Genomic DNA, 21,674 nt, shown 5'->3' on the forward strand with positions numbered 1-21,674 from the left:
AAATGAAAAATGATCATAATTTTTCGTTTATTTTTTTATTGACGCTTATTAACTAACGTTCATGGTTTGTGAATGGAATTTTTAACATTATTGCAATAAATTTCACATACATGAAAAATTTTGTAACATTATGTGGACATTCGTTGAATGCAATTCTATACAGAAAAAAAAAATTAAAGTAAATATGTTTAAAAGTGAAAGAATATATGCTACGTAAAATGGATGATTATTATTGTTCATCTCCTTCTGGGGCTACTAGCCGGGTTCTCCATCCTCTTCTCCTATTGCCCCTCGCCTCTCACTCTCCAGACGCAAACACTTACGAGCCAACGATAATGTTATTGATGGGAATGTGTATCAGCTTGACAAAGAATCCAATGAAACCCATGATGCAGAAGCCAATAGCTGTGGCAATGGCGATCTTTTGGAACTCCTTGCGATCGGGTTTCGTGCAGCGTTTCACCAAACGAATGGAGTCCTTGGCAAAGGCACGACCAGGCTCAGCAAATTTCACAACTTTATCCATGATAGTGCTAAATGTGCGACACTTGGGAAGCTGCAAGAGTGTTCAGAATGGATTACAATTATTAATATAAGATGTTACGATATATGTATATATCATGTAAAATAAATGTGGGCCAGGGCACTTTCACACAAAAACAAAAAGAAACCCGATGACATCGTAAACGTCACGACGCCGACGACGAGGCTGACGACGTGGCAGCCGAAGACGTTGGCGACGTCAGAGGTGAAATTTTTGTTGCTGTATGAAACCGCTATAGAACTCTGTTGCACGTGTCGCTGCTTTTCCCAAATGATTTTTCATTAATTTCCAAATAGTTTGTTCTCATTTTTTTATAACAGTTCTTTTGATTGAAATCAGACATTTCGGTAAGCAGTGCCACGCAGTGCAATGTTCCATTACACCAACACGGGTTGATATAAATGTAGTCTAAATTTTATATTAGATGACCATTCACGCTTACACAATTCTTTTATGTTTACTCAATATTCGAATTCAATGAATATCTCGTTGAAGTTACAAAGGAAATATATATTTTTGTTCAAAATTTTCACACACCTCTGTCTGCTTTGAAAATTTCCACACGAATGACGACTGTTCAACTAGTTCGTGAAGCCTGCTACGAACGAATTTGTTTTGACAGTTGTCCACGTCAAAATGTCAAACAAAAAAAAACGCAGTGTTGCTTTGAGTTTAGTCGTTGCCAGATACTTGGAATAATATAGTGGCAGCGCTGCAGCATCCAATCAGCTGTGGAAACCAAAAATTTTGTGGCCGACATTTTATTTTTTCGTACGGCATTTTGCATTTTTCGGCGATTTTGTGCTAATATAAATATTAGCAGTTAATTTAAATAGTTGCAACATTTTATCATATACAATTCGATTGCTACTGCGATCCAAGTTGGTAAATAAGAAAAAACAAAAAAAGATACAATTGGAGCGCGCTAAATTGTGTTATTTTTAATTTTATCAGACCTGAAATTATTTTTAAAACGTGTGGCTCTATCAAATATTATATTACTTGTTTTTAGACAAAAAATAAACAAGGATGAGCGCACAGCCAAGCCCTTGCATGAATCCGCAGCAGCAGCAACAGCAGCAGCCCACGGAGCAAGAAAAGGTAACAACTTTAAACTTTATTAATTGTACATATGTATGTATGCATGTACCAATACATACAAACGGATTGTTGGTGTGTATGTATTGTGTATGCATATACATATGTGTTGTGAATGCATATATGTATAATTGCCTGCATATTGTATGTCAATGAATGTGTGTTTGTATGCAGATTGATGATTTGAATACGCTTGTATAAATAGCAACAAAATTAATGTAATAAATACGTATATGTATATTTTTTTAAATTTTTATACTTAATAATATATATATGTAAATTTATATTTTAGGTTTATCAATGGATCAACGAGCTGGCTCATCCGGATACCCGTGAAACGGCGCTGCTGGAGCTAAGCAAGAAGCGTGAAACAGATTTGGCGCCGATGCTTTGGAATAGTTTTGGCACCGCTTGTGCTCTATTGCAGGAGATCATCAATATATATCCATCGATAGCGCCTCCCACTCTGACAGCCCATCAATCGAATCGCGTTTGCAATGCATTGGCATTGCTGCAATGTGTCGCCTCGCATCCGGAGACGCGCACCGCCTTTTTGCAAGCCCAAATCCCACTTTATTTGTATCCATTTCTATCGACCACATCGAAAACGCGTCCATTCGAGTATCTTCGTTTGACGAGCTTGGGCGTAATTGGTGCTCTGGTCAAGACTGATGAACAGGAGGTGATTACATTTTTGTTAACCACCGAAATTGTGCCACTATGTCTCACCATCATGGACAGTGGCTCGGAGCTAAGTAAGACTGTGGCCACATTTATAATACAGAAAATTTTGTTAGACGAATCGGGATTGTCATACATCTGTCAGACTTATGAACGTTTCTCTCATGTAGCCATAACGCTGGTGAGTCCAACTCTATATATTTATCTGTTTGTATGTATGTATGCTATATATTTCTGTCTCTCTCTATCCTGTGTAGGGCAAGATGGTTATACAACTGTCGAAGGAGCCCTGTGCGCGCCTTTTGAAACATGTCGTACGCTGCTATTTGAGACTCTCTGACAATACACGGTCTGTCTGCACATTATCTATAACTATATGATTATTATTATTAATTTTCTTAAATTGTTCAGCGCACGCAAAGCCTTGGGTCAATGTCTGCCTGATCAGCTGCGTGACGGCACTTTTACTCAATGTTTGCAAGACGATAAGTCCACCAAACAATGGCTGCAGATGCTCATCAAGAATTTGGAACCAAATTCCGCACAGCCGCCAGGAGCTGATCCGCGACAGATTGGCATGTCGCCATTGGGAAGTTAATTCAGTATCAAGAACAGAAGGAACAGCAGCAGTCAGTCTCCCAATATGTTAGTTTATCAACCTTAATTTTTGTTAGATTAAGAAAGTTTGTTGAATATGGATATGGCCCATGCAGCTAAATTGCTTTAACTAAACCATATACATATATATAATATATATGCTAATACTGATGTATGTTCACATGTATACTATATAACACACATGGATACCGTGGATCTATATATATAATTGATACATTGTTAAGCTCCGCGAACAGCTAATTAGAACGTTTTCAAAACCAACAAATGAAAGATAAACAATGATAAAGCTTGCAAATGTTATAGCTATCCATTGAATTCACAAGTCATTTAGCTATAGTTTAACTAACTAATTTAGATATGTATATATATATTATATATATGTATGTATGTATTATTAATTGCTGCTAATAAACTGTTTAATTGTAAGAAAACGAGCTCGAAGTCTTTTTTTGTGTTGCAACATTTAAAATGCATTTATTTGACTTTTAGTGTGGGATTATCATATGTATGCATATATATACAAACAATATATATATATAAATATCTATATATATATATATATCTTTCATATTAATTACAACATACAACAATTAAAGCAAATCGCTGCGAGCACAAAAATACATTACAAAAAACTTTTACATTTATATTCAAGTGCATTAAACTACAAATAGTTACATATAAATATATATATCATATATATATATAAACATTGATCACAACAAAGAATGATGGCAAAAATCAATCAATACATATACATACATATAGATTCCATACAGATACATATACGAGGGCTGTCCAAAGAAATTGTCATGATTATAGCAGATTTTGTTCGTTTATTTAGGCCCCTCCTGTATCTATATCGATATTTATATGTATGTATGCGAATGTATATATGTCTACACATACATATATACGGATTATTTGTTGTATATATGTATGTATTGTTAATGCCAAAGAAATGTTTACTGTTCCGGCGGAGCAGGAGGAGCAGCTGGTGCTGCAGCTGATGCACGTCTGCCGATCTCTGTTTCCAATGGATGAGATTCAATTGACTGTCCTTGAAGCTGAGGCAATGCGCACATCTGCTCGAGCAGATCGAAACCATTTCGCCAGATGAGCAACTGGGCCCGCAACTTCAATTTGTTGCGATTCTTGATTAAATGTCTCTCCATGGCAAAGCCCTGGCGGGCGCAGGCAAAGTCGCAGGCGCGTTGCCTCAAAACGGGACATATATCGTTGTTGCCGTCCCCAACGTAAAATACATGATCGTATCGTATATTGAAGCGCAGATCCTGCTCAATGACAAAATGCTCCAAAACACGGCCCTTGCACAAATTGCTGGCGCTCAACTTGCAATCCGTTTGCTGATGATGCGGGCGTACTTGAAGCTGGCCGTGCTCATCGAAATGAGCGGGATTCGTAAAGATGGCCTTGAAGCAATCAGACAAATTGTGGGCGCGCAGCCACTCATCAATGAAAACACTATTTGAATCGCTAATGATGATCAAATCGAAGTTGAGACGCTTATGCAAGTGCTTTATCAGACGCACGAATCCAGGTACCTCAGGTATACAGCGTATAACGTCACGAATGCGCGACTCCTGGACTTGTTGCGCATGCAACAAACGAAATATCTCAGCCATATACTCTGTCCAGCATTCGCTTTCCATTAGATCGGTGAGTGCTTTTGAGCTTATCAATTCATTGGGTAGCATGTCGCGTACCACTGTATCCGTATTCTGGGATACAATTGTATGATCAAAATCGAAGGCAGCCAAACGACGACGCTGCTGCTTGCCCAGTCCGCAAGATGCTGCTGAGACAGTTGATACTGCTGCTGCTCCTGTAGACATGTTGACTGGCTTTTGCATATGAATATGCAATAGATGCCTCTTAAATGGGATTTTTAGAGCCCACTGGTGGGCAGCACCAGCAGCTTGACTTTTGCTTCTGCTTTCGCTGTATGTATGTATTTCGGATTTAGCTTTGGGCAACTTTGACAGTAGCTTTATTAGCGTTGGCGTTGCCATCCGATTGGAAGCTTCTGGCATGGCCACCTTTAAGCGGTGGCGGCGATGGTGTGAAGCGCCCCTTGTTCGATGTTTGAATTCAATTGTAATTTTATCGATAAGCATTTAGCTTTAGCAGTTTGTATAATTCGATTTAAAAGTTTCGAAAGACTTGAAGTGTTTTTTATCAAATAGAAATTATATATAATATAAATCCAACAGAACTTAATCATTTTATATCTCATTGATCTAAATAATTTATCGAATTAACCAGATAACAATTCAATGCCAAATACTTAATCCATTATGTTTCCGCTTCCTTCAACGAAATATTTGATCTACTTTACCTTACTTAAGTATACGATTTTTAAAAGTATATTTATATTTATATTTCCAAAAACAATTTTATATGCAGTACAGAAATTCTAAAGTATCGCATATAATTCGTAGCATTAAAATATCGATGTATCGATATTCAGTTAGCAGCCCTAAATTTTCATTTCCATTTTGTCGTGACGAGTACGGTAGTGTTATATTCCAAGCGAAAAAGAAAAAACACTGTCAGACAGCGAGCAGAGCATACATTTAATAATGAATTGTTAAAACGATAGGTGCGCGCCGAATTAAAATTTCGTATGTTCGTATGATCAGTTGAAACAGTTAACAATAAACGCTATTTTTTTTATAACAAATTTATGCGTCGTCGTCTGCTGCTGTTCAATCGTTAAAAAGTGCGTGGAAAAGTGTACGAAACCAATACACGGAAAGTGGGACAACCGAGCGCTGCGCTTGCTGGTGTAGTGTGCTGTGCGTGTGTACTATATGTGTGTGTAGTGTATAGTGTGTATGGTTGTGTGCGGTGTGTGCTGTGTGTTTGTGTGCGAGACGAGTACAAGTACGGGTAATTTGTACCGACTACAGTCTCATCAATGTGTACGACAATGTTTTTTTTGTATATTAAATAAATATAACGAAAAAGTGCAACGAAATGTTTACAAATTGTGCAAATAAAAACAAAACATGTTCCATGTCTTAACACACATCGACAAAGACACGCGCACACCAATATACACGCGAATTGCATGCAAAGAGAAGGCGCTCAACTTCTACTCCATCTTCTTTTGTCTGACGTTTTGCCGCATGGTGAGTTTATTGCCTGCCTGCCAGCCAGCCAGGCTGCCTGCTGTTGTTGTTGGATCAGTTTTCGGCGTCTTTTACTAAGTAGCAGTTTTTTTTTGTGTTTTTTCTCTCCCTCTATCTCTCTCTCATTTTCACTCATTTTTGCTAGTTTTATTTCATTTTGGGTTTTTTTTTGCATTGCCTTAGGCGCGTTGCGCTCGGATTTGTTGTTGGCTCTGACGCTGTTCTTTTTTGTTGTTGCATAGGCGCCGTGTAGTCAGTTGCGCGGGGGTCAGTGATGTAGATGCATGTATAAAAGAACGTGTATTTGTGCATGTGTGTGTATGTACATTGTGCACGAGTATGTATGTATTTTCTCCATGCAGCGGCACGGGCGATTGCCTCTCATGTTGGTATCGGTTCCAATGTGTGTGTACCGTGCTGTGTTGAATTTCTGTCTCGGACCCTGGTGAATTTAACAGTGTTGCCAACACATACACCACGTCGCAGCCGCTGCCAGTTGTTGTAGTAGTGCGTACCAATGTGGCGCGGTTTTCTCAATTTCTGCTGCTCGCGACAGACAGCTGTGTGCCGCGCATGTTTCCACGCTTACGCAGCGTATTATTAACAACGTTGGTGTTATTTTTGCTGTCGATGTTGTTGTTGCTGTTTTTTCAGCGTCTCATTACGCTACTGTTTACGCGGCATTTTCGAGGAACAAATTTCATAATAAAATTAAAAACTTTATGCACTACCTTAATTCCATCGACAAATTTTCGCTCTCTTGGTGTTATTTCTATAAATAACAAACAATAAGCAAAATGCGTTTATTTTTTGCTCCTATGTTTGGTTACCGGCGACTCTCTGTGTGTGATTCTTAAGTTACTGTTACTTGACGTGAATAGCGAGATTGCAAGTGTAGAATGAAAACAAAACAATACATATACACTCGCGAATATGTGTGCGTATTAGTACTTGTACTAATTGCCGCTAGTTGATGTAAATTGTATATTTAATGGCCAATCACAGAGGCGGTACTTTGAAGTAACGGTGCAACGCACAGACGTGCATACACACTTAAAACTAAGAGAGGGGGAGCAGAAAAGAGATGGAGTGAAAGTAAATGGTATAGTTTCGGTATACGCATTATTTATTAATTACAATTACTTAAATAATAGCATATAAATAAAAAAAAAAAAAAAACTGATCGAAATATGTGTTAAATATCAACAAATTTTGTGCTCTGCTATTGTTGCGTACTGCATGTTGTTGTCTATATATGTATGTCTGAGTGTTTATTCGCATGCATGTGTTTATCTTTCAGCGTAGTTCGTTCTCCTGTCCTGGTACACAAATGCGCTTACTATCAATATTATGATTATTATTACTATTACTGTTATTACTTCTCCCTATTCTGAAACCATATACCTCCTTTTAATGGAATGCGCGGAATGTGAGACGAACGCATAGACATATACACATCATAATCTTCATGACGACGACACATACATATGTAGACAACTTGCTGCTAACGGCGCCTTGCTCTTGATCTTTGCTGGCTGCAGCTGGAGTTATTGATATCGAACATTTGCTTGCATTTCATTGATGTTTTCATAGCTATTTAAATTTGTATCCTCCTTATCCTTATTGCTATTGCTCTGACTATCATCAACCTTGTCGTCGCTATCTTGAATAATATCATCATCAGAATCTTCGTCTTCGTAATCATTACTATCATCGCTTTCATCCTGATCCATACGCAACATTTTCTCCAACTGTAATCGTGTAAATCGAAATATCGGTTCTGGCTTATGCAGTTGATGAGTTCCCCAATAGAATATCGCTTCCGTACCGTCACCCAGCATTCCTTCCGTATCGATCATCAACTGACCATCGACTGTTTCCTCATCCGTCTGGTTGGAAGTATCATCCGTTGAGCTGGATGTGCCATTGTCTGCCGTAGTCGTTGTTGTAATTGTTGTTGCTGTCGTGGTCGTTGTTATTGTCATTTCCGTTTCTGTTTCCGTATCCGTATCCGTATCGTTTTCATTCCATGGAATGCAAGAAACGCAATATGGCTGTTGTTGTTGTCTTTTCGCTGGTTTCACATCCTTCAGCTCACGGTAGATGACACGAAACAGGAGCCAAGCGCCAGCTAATGCCATCATAAAATGTTCGATAAATCCAAAGCGACATTTACCGGCAGCGACTGGCATCAATATTAGATTTGTGCCCGGAATCCGACCACCAGTTGCCAATGCACGGAATAGACCCAATTGGTTTTTTACTGGCTGCCAAAGTGGTGCAATTATCGACTGCAGCAACATCAAAATAAAATTTTCTGCAAACCAAAAAAGTCTCTCAAAAAGACAAAAATCGCCTGACTTGGATTTAAAAACAAAAATAATAATTTCTTTTTTTTTAGTTTTTTTTTTCATATAACTTAAACTAATTTTGATCTAATGGCAACGACCAGGGTCAGAGTTTGATTTAATTTATTCGATATACTTTACATCAAAAAATAAATAAATAAAAATTGAAAATAACGGAACAATTTTTCAAAGGCTAATCAGATTCAAATAAAGTTTTAGTAATTGATTATATTCATCGATATTTTTCAGTAGATATTTTCATATGTATTTTTATTTTGTAATAATATATATAAATAAGGCCAGATTTTTTGCCTTATTGTCTCTATCCCTCTTCCTCTCTCTCTCTCCATATCTCTGTTGGTTGAAGGAATTCGTGCAATTCGTGTTTATTTAGTTTAGTTTCCCATCTTTAGTCAATAGTCGTTTTTGGTTGCATTGCACATCTCTAGCGTTGGTGCAGTTTTTATTGCTGTGATAAGTTTTGTTGGATATCCATAACTGGATCAGAAATTGTTGTGTCGATCTGGCATCACTTGTAAAGAATATCATGCAAAAGTTAGTGACATAAATAATATATATGTATAAAAATATACATTTGCAAAAATCTAAATTCGTTTACATTTGACTGTAATCATTGAAAGTAATTTTCATGAAATATTTAAAATCGACTAATTGTTGTGAATGTGTGCAAGTATTGATAAATTTAGCGCCCAGAAGGAAACTGATTGAACGCATCTCTTATATTTCTTTATTTATTCATAAGGCTTTAATTAACTTCATACTAAAGTTTGTAATTTTCTTTGCACATTTTTTTTTAGGCAAAAGGAAATTGCTTTTGGTGCGGATAAAGGAATAAAGCAATGAATGATTTACGCCAGCAACAGGTACAGGTAGCAGCAACATCATCTTCAGTTAGCCTGGCAGCAACACCCCTCTGCTCCAGCAACAGCTCCACGAGCAGCAACAGCAACATTAACAGCGCCAGCTCCAGCTCCAGTGCCAGCGTCAGTCCACGTTCATGTTCCAATTCGAATTCGAGTGTTGGCTCGACGAACTGCAAGTCCGCCATAACGACGACAGCAGCAGCCACAGCAACAACCAGTAACAGTAGTAGTAGCAGCAGCAGCATCATTATCATCCAGCAACAGCAGCAACAGTTGGACGAAGAGGAGCAGCAGGTAGTTAGCTCTACATCGTCGCAGCAGCACCAACAACAATTGAATGTGTCGACAGCAGCAGCAACGCAGCGCCAACAACAGCAGCAACATCATCATCATCATCAGCAGCAACAACATCAACAGCAGCAGCAGCAGCAAGCGCTGCAGGAACAGCATCAGTTGGTGGGTCAAATAACCAGCACCACAGCATCGCCGCCGCAGCACAGACTGCGCGACGATGCGCAGCTGCCATATAGCCCCAGTAGCAGCAGCAACAACAGCAGTGGACCAACGGCAGCAGCAGCCGCAGCAGCAGCAACAACAACAATGGCTGCCACAGCTTTAGATGTGAATGGCGAGGAGAATAATAGCAGCAGCAACAACAACAGCAGCAGCGGCGGCAGTAGTCATAAGCTGATACTTAAGCTCTCCAAGCACGGCAGCAGCAGCACAAGCGAATCTCAGGCGGGCAACGATGAGCGACGCGTCGAGCCGCTGCGCATACAATTGCCCACACAGCTGCCAACAGCAGCAGCAACAACTGCTGCAGCCGCAGCAGCAACAACAGCAACGAATGCAATGGGACAGCAGGGCACTGTGCCTAAGCTAACAATTAGGCCAATCAAAGCACCAGATAATGTGTCCAACAATTCAGATGCATCCTCGTCCTGCTCCTCATCCTCGTGCGCCGACGAGGAGCAGCTGCCGCACATCGTGCCCAAGTTAACAATACGAGCCGCCAACGAGGAACGGGACAGTAGCGTGGTGCCGAAGCTCATTATTAAGATGCCCGATGCATCAGTTGCTGCTGCTGCTGCCGCTGCCGCTGCCGCCGCCGCTGTGGAGTCCAGCAATTGTCACAGCCCGCTGAATTCGGTGAATGCAATTGCTGCTGCCGTTGCTGCTGCTGCTGCTGGCGGCGGTGCACTGCCCAAGCTAACCATCAAGACCACCAAATTGGAGGGCAATGGCGGCAGCGAAACGCAGCTTCTCAGCTGCAGTCTATCCCCGGCGTCTGCGTCCAGCTCATCTGCCAGCTCCTTTTCTTCGGCCAGCGAGCAACTGCAGCAGCAGCAGCAGCCCACAGTGCCTAAGCTGATGATCAAGACAACGCATGCGGGCAGCAGCTGCATTAGTAGCGAGGAACAGCAACAGCCCTCTCACCCGCACCAGCACGCGCACTCGCACCCGCAGCAGCAACAACAACAAATACCAAAGCTAACCATTAAAACGGGTAACCAGGAGCAACTGCTGCAGCAGCAGCAACAGTTGCCGCAGCACACGGTGATCATGACGCATGATGCAAAGAATGCTCAATCAATACCCAAGCTAACAATCAAGACCAAGTCCATTGAGCTCGACGATGATGAACAGCAGCAGCAACAGCAACAGTTGGTGCCCAAGCTCACCATTAAGACGGGCAACAGCAGCAACGAACAGCAGCAGCAGCAGCAACAGCCTCTGCTCAAGCTGACCATCAAGAATCTTTGCTCGCCCAAGCACAAGGTGCGCGCTGTGCTCGAAGAGAAGGTGCTAACTTCCAAGCTAACGCTCACCAATGGCGGCGATAGCAACACAACAGCTGCTGCAGCAGTAGCGGCGGCAGCAACTGTTGCTGATGGCGAAACGGACGAGCTGCGTCGCAATTCTGACGATATGGACATTGATGATGCGTTGTCCAAGGAGCATGATCCAAAAATGTTTCACAATTTGCCACCAGCGCACAGCAGCAATGGCATTGTGCCGCAGCAACAGCAACAGCAATTGCAACTAACGAAACAGCAACAACAACATAATATTGTGGATATGGTTGATTTGACTTCATCGCCTTCGCCAGGCTCCTCGCCGGCGCATGTCAACAACAGCAGCAGCAGCAGCACTACTCAGGGCAACAGCTATGCGACAGCAACAGCTGTTAGCAGACCACAGAATCGCCTGCTGCTCGAGTGTTTGCAGATGCAGGAAGCAATCACCACCCCCAACAACAATAGCAGCAGCAACAACAACAACAACAAGAGCACTGGCAGCAGCAATCCCGCCTCACCCAACTCCAATATATTGCTCAGCCAGCTAACAGCGCCGCCGAAGAGCTTCAGCAACAGCAGCAACAGCGGCAACAATTCAACATCTGCTGCAAAATATCCACAGCTAACGGAGCGTCTAATGGCGAATGGAGCAGCAGTAACAACAACAACAACAGCAGCAGCAGCAAATGCTGCTGCAGCAGCAACTATTGCTCGCGGAGCAGAGCCGATAATCGATTCGATTGAGATATTGGACACGCCCGAGGGCAGCCCACATCCGCAATTGACGCCCTCCTATATGCAAAGTGCCTACGAGACGGAGCAGACGCCGCCATCGCCAACACCGCCGCCACAGCATCAGCAACAGCAGCAACTAAGCAATCATCTGAACCATTTGAATCTAAATCTTAATCTGAATCCAAATCATAAGCCCGACAATCAACAGCAACAGCAGCAGCAGCAGCAACTCAACAACAATGAGAATCATTTGAAGCGACAGCAACAGCATCAGCAACACCTACAGACAGATGCAGAATCTCCCAGTGGCGTAAGTGATCTATAAAAGAAAAAAACATATATCTATGTTTGTATGTGTGGGGCTGCTTAGCGCAAACGCGTGTAATATTTAGACGGCAACATTTGAGGTTCCACAGACATATTGATGGATGAGGTTGCAGACCAAAGCATTATAACTCTATTTACCTACTTATCGAAGAATGCGAATATCGCAATCGATATAATCCAATCAGTAGTGATTCAAAAATTATACAAAGTTTAATTCTTATTAAATTATCAATTCAATAATTTAAGCAACATCGATAATATATCGATTGAGTTTTATCTGAAATAAAATTCAAACAATTTAATTTGATTTATTACAGAATTTATATCTGTAAAATTTGCTCAATATCGATAAGTATCGATTTGTTTTATTAATATAGTTCGAGTATTTAAATTCTTTATTGCATGTGGTTCATGAACTGAACCACTCACGAACTGGTTTATAAGTTTGTAAACAATTTGAGTAATCGATTTCTTATCGTTTATGTTTGTGATTTTTAGTTGCCGCCGAATAAACAGCGGCGCCTGGACAACAATGAAAATGATCAACAGACGCACAACTGCAGCAATGACACAGCAGCAACAGTTGCTGTCAGCCCAATAGCAGCAGCGGCAACGACAGCAGCAACAACAACAACACCCGAGCATCAGCAGCAACAGCCAACGCATCGCAGTCGAAAGCAGAAGCACGAGCGCATACTGAATACGGAGCTTGAGGAGCCGCAGCAACAGTTGCCGCTGCCAGCGACACCAACAGTGAGCGACCATGCCCACAGCAATGGCAGTCTGCAGCTGGCGCAGGATTTCCTTGTGGCAACTGCGGCCTGTTGCAAGCATCTATCGTCACCACAGCCCACGCCTGGCGGCACTGGCAAGCGTCGCGGCAGACCCAAGCGCAATGCCAACGAATTGACGCCAGCGAAAGCAGCAGTCGCAGCCGCAGCTGAGCTGATGGAGTCCAGCAGCAAGTCGCGGCGCGTGCAGCTGTTGCACAAGCGACTGGCCATCGATATGGTTGCCTCGGAGCTGAATCATAGCTTGAAGGTGCAGCAGCAGCAGTTGCATGAGACGGAGGAATTGGATGCCATGCAGCAGGAGCAGGATCATCAGGAGCCGCAGCAACGACTGTCAGCAATTGAAACGCCGGGACGTTGCGGAAAGCAGCGACTGTTGCGTGCCACGCGACGCAGTACAGCAGCAGCTGCAACAGCAACTGGAACGGGAACCGAAACTAGTGGAACTCCAGCAAAAGCAACCCGCAAGCGTCAAAGCAAAGCCGCAGTAGCTGCTGCAGCTGCAGCTGCTGCTGTGGCGGCGGCGGCGGCGGCTGAAGCAGCGGCAACAACAACAACAGCAGCAACAACAGATTATGCAGTTGGGCTGATGCCACGCCTCGACCGAGAAACGGAGCTGAGCAACGACAGCAACAGCAAGAGCAACAATAATAGCATGGCTTATGCTCTGGCGGCTCAGATTGATCTAACCATGTGCTCGTCCTCCTCGTCCACTAGCAATGGCAGCGCAATGGCGACAACAACAACAACAACGGCAGCAGCAGCAACTATTGCCGCCGGCACAGCTGTGAATAGTAGCAACAGCAATAGCGGCGGTGGCAGCAACAACTGTTCCATGTTGCCGCCAACAACCATATTATCCTCATCCGATCCGCTGCCGGATGTGATCTTTCAGCCCAACGACTTCTCCTCGATAACTGCCACACAGCAGCTGCGCAACAACAACAATAACAACAACAGCAGCAACATCAGCAACACGAACAGCCTCAGCAGTGGCAGCCAGCATGAATCGCACGATGAGGACAACTACAGCGCATTGGATAACTCTGGAGGTAAGAGAGCTTCCATGTGGCCGAACTGAATCGGTCTTCATTCATTCATATATAAATATATGTCTTTCTCTTTCTCTCCCTAGATGAGTCCTCCACGTTGTGCAATCCTTTGAGCGCCTTCGGCACCAATCCAGCGGCAGCAGTACCAGCAGCGCCAGCGACACCAACGCGCGGCCGCGGACGTGGACGCGGCAGAGGCGGCGGATCAGCGCGCAGCAACAGTGGCGGCAACTCGGCCAATCGAAATAATGCGAACAACGCGCAGCCGCGAGTCCCGCGCATGAGTCGCGGCGCCAGCGCCGTTGCCAAAGCCATTGCCCTTAGTCGGCCGCGCTGCGTGGGCGGACTTAAGCATCAGCCGGATCCGGAACGACTCAAGGGCTTCTTTAGTCCGGTAAGTGTAAGGGGAAATGTTGGATGAAGGATGGAAAGGCATTATTAAAACTCAATTTGACTAAATAATATTGGGGAAATATAAATTGGGAAACTTATTATTAATGCCCCAATTGGATTGGTCAACTTAAGAGCCATTTTAAAGGTCCAAATTGTAAAAATCATTAGAATATTTATTATTTAAAGGGTATTGCGAATTCAGTGTATGCCATAAGCTATGATAATGATTTATTCAAAGGATGCGCGTTGTCTCTTTCTGTGTCTATGTATGGGTATGCCCCTATATATGTACATATATCTATATCTATGCATATTTGTATATACATATTTCTCTAGTTTGCTTTACTATTCTTCATGCTATATATTTCATTTGAATGCAACTTGTTTATGTTTTATTACGTAAAGCGTACTCACACATCAATAGACAAGACTATGCACACCCACATACACTCATATATATTTATATATGTACACATATATATACACACACACATACCCACACAAACAGTGTTCTATGTCGTAATTAAAATCAAAGGCGCGCGCGCGCTGTATTCATTGCTAACTGCTACCAAAATTGCATACGATTGCAACAATAACAATAGTAAATACAACAACAACAAGAGCAGCACGCGACCGAAGTTAGCAGCGATGCAACAGCAGCCTTCGTCTCTTCACCTGTGATTTTAATCAGCTGCAAATTGTTGTTATTTTTCTCTCTCTTTTGGTTTTTTATTCGCTCTTGCTTTCGATTGGTGTAGCAATGCTTTGGGCTGAGCGGCAAGTGAGGCAAACTTCACCACACCTGCTGCGTCGCGAAGAGGGCAAGAGCGAGAGAGAGAGTGAGAGCAAGCTTAGCATGTGCGCTTCCCCATGCAGACACTGTTTTTTTTTTTTTTCATACATATTTTTCTGTATGCTGGCAACACTGTTACACAAACACACAAACAGCGCAGCGAAACGCTCTCTTGCGTTGCTCTCTCACGTTGGCGCTGGCGCTAGCGCTGCCGGCAGCGCAACAAACAAAATCCATTTAAAAAATAAAAAATAAAAATAAAATAAATAAAACAATATGAAATACAAAAAATTGAAAATAAAATTAAATACAATAAAAATAAAATAATAAATTAGTCAAATTTAATTTTAAGAAATAACAATGCTTCTTAGCGTTAATCGTTGCTGTTGGGTTTATCTTATGTTTTTGCAGTCGCCACAGGTCTTTGAAGAGGACACACGCATGAGTGCTGATCTAAATAACAGTAATCAATCGGTAACGAGCATGGAGCCTCCACTGACGCCACAAAAGTAAGTTTCCCCTCTGCAAGTGTGATCCCCTCTTTGCTCATTAACTAATCTACTAATCTTCATGCAGACAACCGGACTTCCTTAACAACGAGGAGTCGCAATCGTCTATGCTGAGCAACGTTAGCCTAATGGACTCCAACCAGGGCCAATCGGTGGATGCGATAATCGGCTCGGCGCTTAAGCGACCCAAGAAGAAGAAGATGGAAATTTGTGTGGCTGAAGAGTAAGTTAACTTAAATTTGAATTTACAACTCGTAAATGTTCATTCTCATTCATAATCCTTCTCTGTGCCTCGCTTGCAGCACGGAATTCAATGCGTCGAGCATTGCGGAATATGACTGGCCCCCACCCAAGGGCTGTTGCCCGTCTAAGAATCGTGACACGTTCATGATCCAGGAGCAGGTCGCTCTCTACCTGGGCATCACGAGCTTTAAGCGTAAATATCCCGATTTGCCGCGACGCGCTGTCGATATGGAGGAGCGCAATTGGCTTCAGGAGAAGGGTCTGGTCAGCGAGAAGATGTGCGATCTCGGCATTACGGCCGTCTGGGCATCCGATATATTGGACATTATGTATGCCGATTTCTATGACAAGTACGAGGAGTACAAAGAGTATATTAGGCAAAAGCATCTGCGCGAAATCGAGGCCAAGCAGAAGGCGCTCGGCCTCACCGTTGGCACTGGGCGTGGCCTGCAGGCACGCGATCGCGCAATGCTCTCGGCCAGCAAATGGAATGTGTACTTTAATAAAACGTAAGTCCGGATACTTTTTGTTGGATGGAACTTGAGTGAATTTCAACTAATTTGTTTGTTGCAGGCGGAAGGAGGAGCGTGTCGCCTGTTTGGATCTGCAAACGTTCACTATGAATTTTCCCGTGCAGCACTCAGCAGCCAGCTCCACTGCGTTGCATCGGTCTATTACGGATGCCGTGCTTGCCGCAGCGCAGGCAGAGAATATGCCGACGCCGCCGCAACTGCTCGGTCCGCGTGCCTACGATGAAGCGTTTCAACAGCCCGATCATGCCTATCCACTGGCCCTGGTGCCAGGCCAATTTACGTCCAGCTATCGAAAGCTAACACCCGCGGAACTAAGGTAAGAATTAGGAGAATATTTGATTTTTATTTTTAATTTTTTTATTTGAGAAATTTTAGGTGAATAGTTTATTATTTAACAAGAGGATATATCGGAATAAATATTCTATAGGCCATACTAATTTAGTTTAAATAAATGCAAATCAGGAACTAATTAAGTTTTCCTTTCATGTGCAGAGCTTATCCCCTGAATACTGTCCTGGAGTTGCCGCAAAAACAGCGAGGCGAGCAGGAGCAGGATGAGCAACAGCTGCTGCAGGACAGTGTGAAAGCGTCGCAAAGCAAGCTACAGATGGCTTCGGTGCGGCGCAGCCATCGTTCGCGTCAGCAGCGCAGCAATGATCCGGCCAAATCCAGCAGCCTCTGCTATGCCAGCGCAAGCAGCAGCAGCAGCAGTGGCTCCAGTAGTAGCGAATCTGTAAGTAAACTGACAAACATACAAATATGTATACATATATGTATATATAATTTATAACTAATGCACATTTGAATTGTTGTACCAACAGGACAGCGAGGCGGACAGCGACAGCAGCTGCAGCAGCAGCGCCAGCAGTTACAGCAGCCGCTGCAGCAGTTGCAGCAGCAACAACAGTTCCATAAACACCGCCAGCGAAGCGGAGATGTTAAAGCAGCGCGAGAAGGAGGCACGATTGTCATCGCACAACTGCGGCGTCTGCCAGCGCAGTCAGCATCGGAATGCACGAAATATGCCCGAGGCATTTATACGCTGCTACAGCTGCCGCCGCAAAGGTAAGATTTATATTGATATTGGAAAGTGAATTCAATCTGATTCGAACTTTTGCCATTCATCATCAGTGCATCCTAGCTGCATTGAGATGCCGCAGCGAATGGTCGGACGAGTGCGCAACTACAATTGGCAATGCGCCGAATGCAAGTGCTGCATCAAGTGCCGCAGCAGCCAACAGCCCGGGAAGATGCTCTACTGTGAGCAGTGCGATCGTGGCTATCACATTTACTGCCTGGGTATTAAGACGGTGCCCGAGGGTAAGTTTGAAATTTTTGATTTATGCAGTGTATGAATACTAATTTGGCTAACTATTCTACTTTAGGTCGATGGAGCTGTGAACGCTGTTCGATTTGTATGCGCTGTGGCGCCACACGGCCCGAGGGACTGCCTCAAGGGCAGCAGCCCGATTTGTTGTCACCCAGTGGCAATGGCAGCCAAACAAAGCCCGCCGTTAAACACAAAAAGGTTAAATGGCTGAACGAGTATCGCATCGATCACATCACCAATTTGCGCGAACATTACGGCATGCTCTGCGTGCCCTGCGCACGCGCCAAGCCCACCAAAAGGATAACGACGCCCAACAGCAGCAGCAGCACCAATTGTGAGCAGTTGCAGCTGCAATTGCAGTCGAATGGTGGCGCTGCAACCATGGAGGCGGCAACCGCTGTGGCGCTGAGCCCCAGCAATAGTAGCACTAACAGCAGCAGCAACAACAATAATAATAATAGTAATAGCAACCAGCTGGAGGCTAATGCTGCTGGCAGGCAACGCATGCCACCGCAGCAACAGTTGTTGCTGCATAGAAGCCACGATATGGCGACAATGCATAGCAACAGCAATGAGGAAGCAACAGCAGCAACAATTATAACAACAACGCCCGCCAGCAACAGCAACAACTCCAACTCAGTCGCAGCAGCAGCAGCAGCAGCAACAACAGCAACAGCTACAACTACAGCATCAGCACAAGCAGCAGCAGCAGCAGCCACGACGACAACAACAACAACAACAATTGGTATAGCTCCACCTCCGGTTGTTGCCTGAGTGGGGGTCATACGTTATTGTGCCAAGCGCACTTTAACGGACTTGTAGTAAAGCGCGGGTCGCAGCAGAGATCACTCGACCCACCCACCTCCGCCACCGTCGCCACCACCTCCGCCAAACCCTTCCTAATCCAGCTCCTCCCGCCACACACCCCCACACACACGTGCATAGTATTAAACAAAAAATAATAAGCTAATTTTTGTACATGTCTGCGGGCGTATGTTTATATTACACAATATATATATATATATAAATTAATTAATTTTTTTTTGTTTTATTTTTAATTGTTTTTATATATTCATAAATATAAGTTGATTTAAATATGCCCACAATTATGTTACTTAAGCAAAAAGTGAAGAAATATTGTTATGTACACACATATATATACACATACATATACACATACATACACACACACATGACAAGAAAAATGATCAAGATCAATTGTATGTTTATGCCTAAGTTGAGTTTTGTTTAAATTAGCCAATAAGTCGAAATACACACACATACACCACCACAAATCCAATACACCTACTGCACATATTAATTAGCTGCATTTTAGTTAATTGTATTTTATTATTAATTTTAAAATTCGTTAGGCACAATTTTGACTCACTGTGCAGCGATCAATAATTTTCCAACACTGCGTGCATCGTATTTACCATTGCAAATACTTTTATTTTAGCGTCTCTCGCTCTCATTCTCTCTGTTCCTCATTCATCACACACACACAGCAGCCTTTACCGTTAGGACAACGGGTAATGTGTATTTTTTTTAAATAATTTGTGTTTGGTGAAATATGCAAATATATATATTTATATTTATATATAGATATAGAGATGCATCTATCAAAGCAAAAATAACAAAAGGAAAACAACAATTATGTCTCTATGTACGTCGTTAGCCTAAAAACTTGTACTATACAACTAAATAAGTTTAACGAAAACTAAAATAAATGAAAAACAATAACAAATATGTAATAAATGAATTGGGCCGAAACTTCATTTTTTTATTGGTTTGTTTAAATTTTGTATGTATGTACGTAATTCTAAAATACTATTTTTGTCTAAACTGTAAGTTAGCCATGTAAATTAGTTAAGTGCAGAATACTTATGCATATGTATGCATGTGTGAGTGCATGTATACATATACAGCAGTGTATGTGTGTACATATAAGTAGTGTCTTCTTACATATGCACATATATATAAAGGTTTTTTTTTTTTTTGTTTGACAACCACAATTTACTATTTAATTAGGCCTAAGATTGTATTATACATGTAATTTATGCTAACGTGCACCCACACTACACACATACAAACAAACAAAATACCCGTATATTTAAAAAATGAAAGAAGTTAAGCACAAGCAACAACAGAATGAATTATTATTTAAGTAACTGTAAAAGAGGAATTTAAGCGACCACAATTGAAAAACAAAACGTGGTGGCAACGCTAACAGGCAAACATTTAAATAGCTTACGTTGGCGTGTTACGTAGCGTAACGTAACGCATTGCAAATTGCAATTTCGTCTACTTAAAAACGAACCGAAAGAAAGTTTGGTCAAAATCTAATTTTCCATTGAATTTTATGCAATAAGTCCCTAATAAGTGAATTACTATACAAATACATAGTTATACACTTACACGTATATATATATATATAAATAATATATATGTATATATATATCTATATATATATATATACATGTATGCATACAAAACATATTATAAGTCGAATAAAACAGCAGCATTAATAATTTTGCCTTACCAACAAGAATTTCTCTCCATTTACCAATGCAACTGCCGGTGCTTGGCCAGGAGCTGGTTCTCCAGGTCATGGCCATCCCACCAGTGAATCACCTGGCAGTTGAGCTCTTTGCGATACGCCGGAAGTTTCTCGTGCAGCTCCTCGCCGCACCGTATGCACGCTGTATCCGCCGTACCCAAACGACGTATAGCACACAGATCGTTGCAACTGTCGCCGACGTAAATGAAGCTACCGTATAGTTTGTCGCCCTTGCTCTGAGACCCAATGAGCATGTCCATGACGCCACCTTTACACAGGTTCTCCGGACAGTAGTCGCAGTGCGTCTGGTGCTCGTATGGCACCACAACTAGATGCTGACTCTCAGGCATCACACAGGCCGGGTTTGTATAGATGCCTGCTTGGAAGCTGCACTCTAGACCGTGCGCTGCCAGCCACTCCTTGATGAAGAAACTATTCGCGTCACTCAAGATGCACAGATCCACGGCTTCACACTGTTCCAGGCGACGCAGCAGATGCAATATTCCTGGCATCGGCTTCAGTTTTCGTATAGATTGCGCGATTTGTGCTGACGACAGATTCTGCTCCCTCTGCAACAGCCGCAGCAAATGTTCTAAATACTCCAGCCAACGGCTGCCGCTGATTAGCGTCTGAAGGTGCCCCATGTGCTGGTTCTCGGGTGACAACAAGCGAAAAAGCGCCACATACGAGTCCTCCTCAATGATCGTCTTGTCGAAGTCAAAAGTAACCAGCACACGATCCTTGCGCTGGCTGCCAAAGCGGCGCCAGAGACATGGCAAACGTGCTAGAGACCCAAATAGCATATTTGTATATATATCTATTGAAATTTCGCATCTGTTAAACAAAATAAATAGTTTAAATCAAATAAAAATGAGCAAATGAAAGCAAAGCTAAAGGCAAACAACAACACAACAGAATTTAGAGGAGTACCGTGCAACGTTCTGTTTCGCTCATTCTTGTGTCTGACGCTATTGGTGTCTCGCTTTGGCAACAACTATGCTCCCGAACACTGTCCAAATATGCAGGTAATGCAAACAAATTGAATGTATGAAATTTGATGCACCTCCAGCAAGCAATTAATATATACATATTTGATTTATACATGTATGTATGTATATATAAAGCCAACAATATATTTACGCTTACTTTACACAATTAAGAATCAACGTGCGTATTTGATCACTTTCCAGCTGCAGTTTTTACAGCTCTGCTCACTCAACTGCTGTAATAGTATGCACTGGAAACTCGCCATGTTTAAAAACGAATTCCAATGGCTCACCATAC

The 21,674-nt window shown here is 42.5% G+C and overlaps 6 protein-coding genes across 7 annotated transcripts; 2 read left to right on the plus strand and 4 right to left on the minus strand.

The window, feature by feature from the left end:
- Nucleotides 1-16: 16 nt before the first annotated feature.
- Sec61gamma (Sec61 gamma subunit) lies at nt 17-1,147 on the minus strand. Of its 2 annotated transcripts, none has more exons than XM_089264393.1 (2): nt 987-1,147; nt 17-556 (listed from the first exon to the last, which is right to left on the minus strand). In XM_089264393.1, exon 2 carries the CDS (start codon nt 524-526, stop codon nt 320-322), a length of 207 nt encoding a protein of 68 aa, XP_089120519.1. In that variant the 5' UTR covers nt 527-556; nt 987-1,147; the 3' UTR covers nt 17-319. The 2 variants fall into 2 exon arrangements, with proteins under 2 accessions (XP_089120519.1, XP_089120518.1); XM_089264392.1 differs by having other exon boundaries at nt 1,082-1,102.
- A 403-nt stretch (nt 1,148-1,550) lies between these two features.
- Nucleotides 1,551-3,372, plus strand: Rcd-1 (Required for cell differentiation 1). The gene is made up of 4 exons (XM_030386301.2): nt 1,551-1,645; nt 1,935-2,504; nt 2,581-2,672; nt 2,735-3,372. The coding sequence occupies exons 1-4, from the start codon at nt 1,574-1,576 to the stop codon at nt 2,919-2,921; spliced, it is 921 nt and encodes a 306-aa protein (XP_030242161.1). The 5' UTR covers nt 1,551-1,573; the 3' UTR covers nt 2,922-3,372.
- Nucleotides 2,018-5,036, minus strand: LOC108655800 (pyridoxal phosphate phosphatase PHOSPHO2). Its single transcript, XM_018107623.3, has one exon. It carries the CDS (start codon nt 4,990-4,992, stop codon nt 3,904-3,906), a length of 1,089 nt encoding a protein of 362 aa, XP_017963112.1. The 5' UTR covers nt 4,993-5,036; the 3' UTR covers nt 2,018-3,903.
- Nucleotides 5,037-5,434: 398 nt separating this feature from the next.
- e(y)3 (PHD finger protein enhancer of yellow 3) lies at nt 5,435-19,830 on the plus strand. Its single transcript, XM_089264375.1, has 12 exons — nt 5,435-6,093; nt 9,260-12,169; nt 12,685-14,029; nt 14,113-14,423; nt 15,627-15,724; nt 15,792-15,947; nt 16,027-16,476; nt 16,541-16,816; nt 16,993-17,233; nt 17,322-17,565; nt 17,632-17,820; nt 17,886-19,830. The coding sequence occupies exons 2-12, from the start codon at nt 9,302-9,304 to the stop codon at nt 18,602-18,604; spliced, it is 6,897 nt and encodes a 2,298-aa protein (XP_089120501.1). The 5' UTR covers nt 5,435-6,093; nt 9,260-9,301; the 3' UTR covers nt 18,605-19,830.
- LOC149090590 (uncharacterized) lies at nt 7,258-8,467 on the minus strand. The gene has a single exon (XM_089264391.1). The coding sequence runs from the start codon at nt 8,394-8,396 to the stop codon at nt 7,641-7,643; it is 756 nt and encodes a 251-aa protein (XP_089120517.1). The 5' UTR covers nt 8,397-8,467; the 3' UTR covers nt 7,258-7,640.
- On the minus strand, nt 16,835-21,312 carry LOC108655806 (putative phosphatase phospho2). Its single transcript, XM_030386307.2, has 2 exons — nt 20,373-21,312; nt 16,835-17,242 (listed from the first exon to the last, which is right to left on the minus strand). The coding sequence occupies exon 1, from the start codon at nt 21,191-21,193 to the stop codon at nt 20,393-20,395; it is 801 nt and encodes a 266-aa protein (XP_030242167.1). The 5' UTR covers nt 21,194-21,312; the 3' UTR covers nt 16,835-17,242; nt 20,373-20,392.
- Between the last annotated feature and the right edge of the window lie 362 nt (nt 21,313-21,674).

The sequence above is a fragment of the Drosophila navojoa genome, chromosome X (genome assembly GCF_054131105.1).
Source record: "Drosophila navojoa isolate 15081-1374.11 chromosome X, UAZ_NAV_1.0, whole genome shotgun sequence".
Classification (NCBI taxonomy): domain Eukaryota; kingdom Metazoa; phylum Arthropoda; class Insecta; order Diptera; family Drosophilidae; genus Drosophila; species Drosophila navojoa.

Excerpts from the sequence above, each read along its gene's own strand:
- Sec61gamma (XM_089264393.1), bottom strand. The coding sequence starts at position 526 with ATGGATAAAGTTGTGAAATTTGCTGAGCCTGGTCGTGCCTTTGCCAAG.
- LOC108655800 (XM_018107623.3), bottom strand. The coding sequence starts at position 4,992 with ATGCCAGAAGCTTCCAATCGGATGGCAACGCCAACGCTAATAAAGCTA.
- Rcd-1 (XM_030386301.2), top strand. The coding sequence starts at position 1,574 with ATGAGCGCACAGCCAAGCCCTTGCATGAATCCGCAGCAGCAGCAACAG. Across the intron at positions 1,646-1,934 it reads AGCCCACGGAGCAAGAAAAG|GTTTATCAATGGATCAACGA; the intron begins GTAACAACTTTA and ends TTTATATTTTAG. Across the intron at positions 2,673-2,734 it reads AGACTCTCTGACAATACACG|CGCACGCAAAGCCTTGGGTC; the intron begins GTCTGTCTGCAC and ends TAAATTGTTCAG.
- LOC108655806 (XM_030386307.2), bottom strand. The coding sequence starts at position 21,193 with ATGCTATTTGGGTCTCTAGCACGTTTGCCATGTCTCTGGCGCCGCTTT.
- LOC149090590 (XM_089264391.1), bottom strand. The coding sequence starts at position 8,396 with ATGTTGCTGCAGTCGATAATTGCACCACTTTGGCAGCCAGTAAAAAAC.